Source organism: Plasmodium gallinaceum, assembly GCF_900005855.1.
Source record: "Plasmodium gallinaceum strain 8A genome assembly, contig: PGAL8A_v1_152, whole genome shotgun sequence".
Classification (NCBI taxonomy): Eukaryota; Apicomplexa; class Aconoidasida; order Haemosporida; family Plasmodiidae; genus Plasmodium; species Plasmodium gallinaceum.
The window spans coordinates 927,022-931,971 of NW_021628316.1; the positions used below are offsets into that span (position 1 = coordinate 927,022).

General features: G+C 15.8%; 2 protein-coding genes across 2 annotated transcripts in view; one reads left to right on the forward strand and one right to left on the reverse strand.

Annotated features, from left to right (window-relative positions):
* Positions 1-525, reverse strand: part of PGAL8A_00522400 (translation initiation factor SUI1, putative) — a gene marked incomplete at both ends in the record, with an annotated part of 2,227 nt that extends 1,702 nt beyond the window's left edge. Inside the window, one exon of the mRNA XM_028674058.1 lies at positions 180-525. Within this exon, the coding sequence (XP_028530449.1) occupies positions 180-525 (346 nt within the window). The remainder of the gene's footprint in view (positions 1-179) is intronic.
* A 1,352-nt stretch (positions 526-1,877) lies between these two features.
* Positions 1,878-3,584, forward strand: PGAL8A_00522500 (conserved Plasmodium protein, unknown function; the record flags this gene model as incomplete). Its single annotated transcript, XM_028674059.1, has 1 exon — positions 1,878-3,584. One exon carries the CDS (start codon positions 1,878-1,880, stop codon positions 3,582-3,584), a length of 1,707 nt encoding a protein of 568 aa, XP_028530450.1.
* Between the last annotated feature and the right edge of the window lie 1,366 nt (positions 3,585-4,950).

Consider the following 4,950-nt stretch of genomic DNA (forward strand, 5'->3'; position numbering starts at 1 on the left):
TATTTTATATATTAAATATTTTTTAAAAAAAAAAAAAAAAAAAAAAAAAAAAAAAAATTATAGAAATATATAAATTTTCTAAATAATAAAAGAACATTGTTTAGTTTAATTATTTTTCACAATGAAAAAAAAATTATAAAAATAAAAAAAAAATTAATACTTATTTTATCTATTTTTACTTTTGCAATACTCTACAAAAACTGGTTCATACTTCTTTTTGTCTTTCTCGATGTTATCTGATACATTAAGACTTTCATCAATTTTTGAATTAATTTCATCTTCTTTTATGATATTATTATCATCATCATCTTTTCTTTTAACTTCATCTTCATTTTTATTATCATTCTTATTTTTAATATTATTAACTATTTTGCTATTTTGTTTGTTACGTTTTTTCTCATCTTTTTTATCTTTCATTTTTAGATATCTTAACTTTCTATGAGAAATTTTTTCCTGTTCATTTTGTTCTTCTTCATCTTCATATTTCAAATTTATTTTCTCAAACTCTTTTTCTAATTCATCCATTTTTATTGCAGAATTTATTTATTATTTATTTTTTTTTTTTTTAATTACCAAAAAAACCTGCAATTTATATGACAAAAATAAATCATATGGAAAACAATTTATTAAATACTTGAACAAATAACTATATGAAATAATTTCATCTTTAAATTAACATTTCATAAAATAATTATTTTCTTTGTTATTATTATAAAATAATTTTTTCTTTTTTTTTTTCATGAAAAAATAAAAATAAATTTACAGTTATTCATAAAAAGCACATCTGTATGTTAATTTGAAATTTATGAATATATTTTTAATTTTTTTTTTTTTTTTTTAATTAAAAAAATATTATTATAAAATAATTTTTATTTAAAAAATATGGTATTTTTTTTTTTTTTTAATATAATATATTTTTTTAAAAAAATATTATAATGCACATTAATCTTTTATCTAAATTTTAATCTGTTATAAGTTCTACACTTTTATTTTTTATAAATTTTTTTCAAAGAACGAATTATGATTAAATTATGTATTTTTAAAAAAAAGAAAAATTTATTTTTTAATACACTTTATATAAAGACAAAATATCAGTATGCAAAAGATATTGTATTAATTTAATCTATTCAAAATTTTATAAGAAAAATTATTTAAATATGTAAAAGTATCGTAAACAACTGAACATAAAAATAGGAAACATGGAATTTATATATTTTTTTAATCCTTTGACTAAAAAACATAATGAAAAAAAAAAAAAAAAAAAAATTGCTCATTAGTTAAAGATTTCTTATATAATGACAATGAAATGTCTGCTTATTGAACAAACTTATAAACTCATTATATCTCTTTAAATTCAGGAATATTTCAAAATTTTCTTTATATAAAAAATTTTTTTAACAATTATATAATTATAAACTTTCTTATTAAAGTAAACATTTATGATAACTTCTTTTTATTATAATTATGATTCGATGAATCTTTTATTTAATAAACGAATAAAATTTTTTTTTTTTTTTTTTTTCTAGTTCTAAATATTGCTTTTATTATTGAATTATCCCAATGTATATATTAAAATTTATAAAAATATAAAAAGGTTTTTGAAAATTATAATATAATTTTTGTTATTTTTTTTTTTTTTTTTTTTTTTTTTTTTTTTATTAATGTTCTTAAGTTAAAATTACTTAATATTAATATTGCATATTTTTTTTTTTTTTTTTTTATAGTTGCAAATTATTATTTAAACATTTTAAGATTATACAATACATAAAAGCAAAATATACATTAAAATATTTTAAACTATTTTAATTTATAAATTTTTTTTATTTCAATCATTAACATTATTTTTTAAATGTATATATATATATATATGTGATAATATGAATTTTGAAAAATGTGTGCAGTTTTTAAAAGAAAATTTTCAAAATATTGAAATAAATAAAATTGAAGAAGAAGTAAATTTTTATTTAATTAAAAAATTTGAAACACGTGAGGATCCAAATGAATCAAATTACGAAATTGATGATAATTCATTAATTGAATTAATGGAAATTTTATCAAATTTAGGAAATGGAAAAGGAGACATAGCAAACATTTCTGAAAAAAGAGGAAACGAAGAAAAAATTTATAATGAATATGTACTAGATAATTACGATAAAATACAAAATGAAAAATATTCTTCTTGTGAATATAGCAATATTCTGAATAAAGGAGCACAATTCAACAATGATAGTCAAAATGATTCATTAAAAGATGATAGTTATGACATTATTATAGAAAATAGTAATCATGAGGTAAATAAGGAAATATCTAACAATGAAAAAGAAAAAAATAATCATAAAACTGCAGAAACACGAAATAATAATAATAGTAACATTAATGCAGTAGAAATTAATAATAATAATAATAATGTTGTTTTAAAAGGAGATAATTGTGAAAACATGACTGATATAATATTTAGTGATAATATAAATTTTCAGAAAAAAGAAGATGATAATAATAAAGAAGGAGAAAAGATTAAATTTATTAATATTAAAGAAAAAGACAATATAATTGAACCATTGCAAAATGAAGTAGTAGAAAATAACAATTCAGAAAAAAAAAATATAACATTTTTAGAAATACTCTTTAATAAATCATTATTAGAAAACGAGAATATAAAAAAAAATATTTATGCAAAAAACTTTTATATTGTAGGTGAAGATATGCTTATCAACATTATTCTCATATTAGATAGAATTATATTACAACTAATTATATATTATAAGGAAAAAAAGTTAGAAATGGATGAGCAAAATTCTCATTTTCAAAGCTTTTTTAAAATATTATATAAATTACTAAGTAATATAATCTTTCATTCTAATGAAGAAAAATATAGAACTATTAAATTGAGTAACAGTCAAGTTAAAAGTTCTTTTTTAATAAATGCTGACATTTTTAATTTAATTAAGTTATTGTTTGAAATCCTAAATTTTAATACAAACTACAGTAATAATTTAAATAAAGAAGATTATAAAAAATTAGATGTAGAATTTGTCAGTTCAGAATATTCTAATTTAATATGGAAATTTGAAGACACTTTTAATGATAAAGAATCTATTTTATTTGAATTTGTCTTATCATCAATTAAAATAATTATGGGTATGTTAAATAAAAATACAGTAAACAAATGGAACAATATTGAAAAAAGTGAGTCAAATAATAAAACACAAATGATAAATAAAAATGAAAATTACAGTAAATTATGTACTGATCAGAAAAAAGAATTAGAAAAATTATCTAACAAAACTACCCCAATAAATAGTAAACTACTTCAAATTCACCAAAAAAATAAAGAAGGAGAACAAGCAATAAATGATATTAGAAAATTACATAACGAAAGATATAAAGAGCATAAAGTTTATGAAAATAATGAAAATTCTGATAAATATAGAAATTCCAGTAATAAAAAGATATGGGCATCTAAAGAAAAAGATCAATACTCAAAAAATAATTTTTTTTTAAATGAAGAGACAGATGAACAAAAAAAATTAAAAAGCAAAAAAAAAATAAAGCAATTTTTTAAAAAATTATTTAAAAAAAATTAATAGTATTTTCTTTTTTATCTTAGTATTCGTTTATTTAATTAATGAATTAGTTTATTTCTTTCTTCCTTTTCTTATTAAGAAACTAAAGCTCTTTTATGTCTATCTTATTTATTTTATATAATTCTTTATAAATCAATTATACTAACAAATATATTATTCATAATATTTAACATTTTTTTTAATATTTTTTTAAAATTATCGTAAAAGTAATTTGGGAGTAAAATAGTTTATTAAAAAAAGTATAAAATGAAATTCAAATTAATAGGAGTTCCTATTAAAAATGCAGTTACATTAAAATTTTAAACAAAATAATATTGTTTTTAATTATTTTTAAATATTATAAAACCATTATAAAGATATATATATATATCTTTGAAAATAATCATAGTTCTTTCATCCTGATATGTGCATAATAAAAAAAAGGAAAAATAAAACAAAAGAAAAATAATAGAAAAAAAAAAAAAATAAAATAAATATGAAAATATAAAGGAAATGATAATAAGAATAAAAATAAAAGTGTAAAGAAAAATATATTTAAAAATGTAATAAATAAATAGTTCAATAGAAAAACTACAAAATATCTTTCCCCTTTTTTTATTAATATGATAGAAATCTATAAAATTTTCTTATAATTTATTTTGTTTTGAATATTTAGTTTTTATTATTTATTCATGCGTATAATATTTTTTCATTATTTTATTAGGTTAAATAAAAAATTCTATAATTAAATTTAAAAATTTTTATGTATTTCGTATTTCAATTATATATAAAAATAATTTTTTCTGTTTGTATTTTATCTTATGATCAACTATACATAAATTATTAAGTTTACACTATTGCAATGATACATAGAAATAAATATTCATAAAACATTTATTACATAATTTATTGACATTATAAATGTATATTCATAAATTATTTTTTATGAGTAGCCTGAGTGGACTGTTTTTTTACATTAAAAGAGAAAAATTTCCTTGTTATAAAAATGTATTTTATTGATATAATAAAAAAATTAAAAAATAGTACATAAAGCTTTTTTTCTGTTTTAATTAAGATTATTGTAAAATGAAAAAAAAAAAAAAAATAAAATAAAATAAAATAACCAAAAATAAGGGAATTAAAATAATATTCGTGATCACAGTACATATAGGAATTTTTTTTTTATGATACAATTATTTAAATATTATTTTAGATATGAAAAAATAATATATTCTTAAAAAAAAAATTTTTAAATTAACTTTTAAAATCTTCATTATTTATAAAAATTTTTCCATTGTTATAAAATTTACGTTTTATTTTTTTGTAGTTTTAAGATTATTTTTTTTTTTTTCTTAATTATATAAAAAAAAAAAAAAAAAAAAAAAAA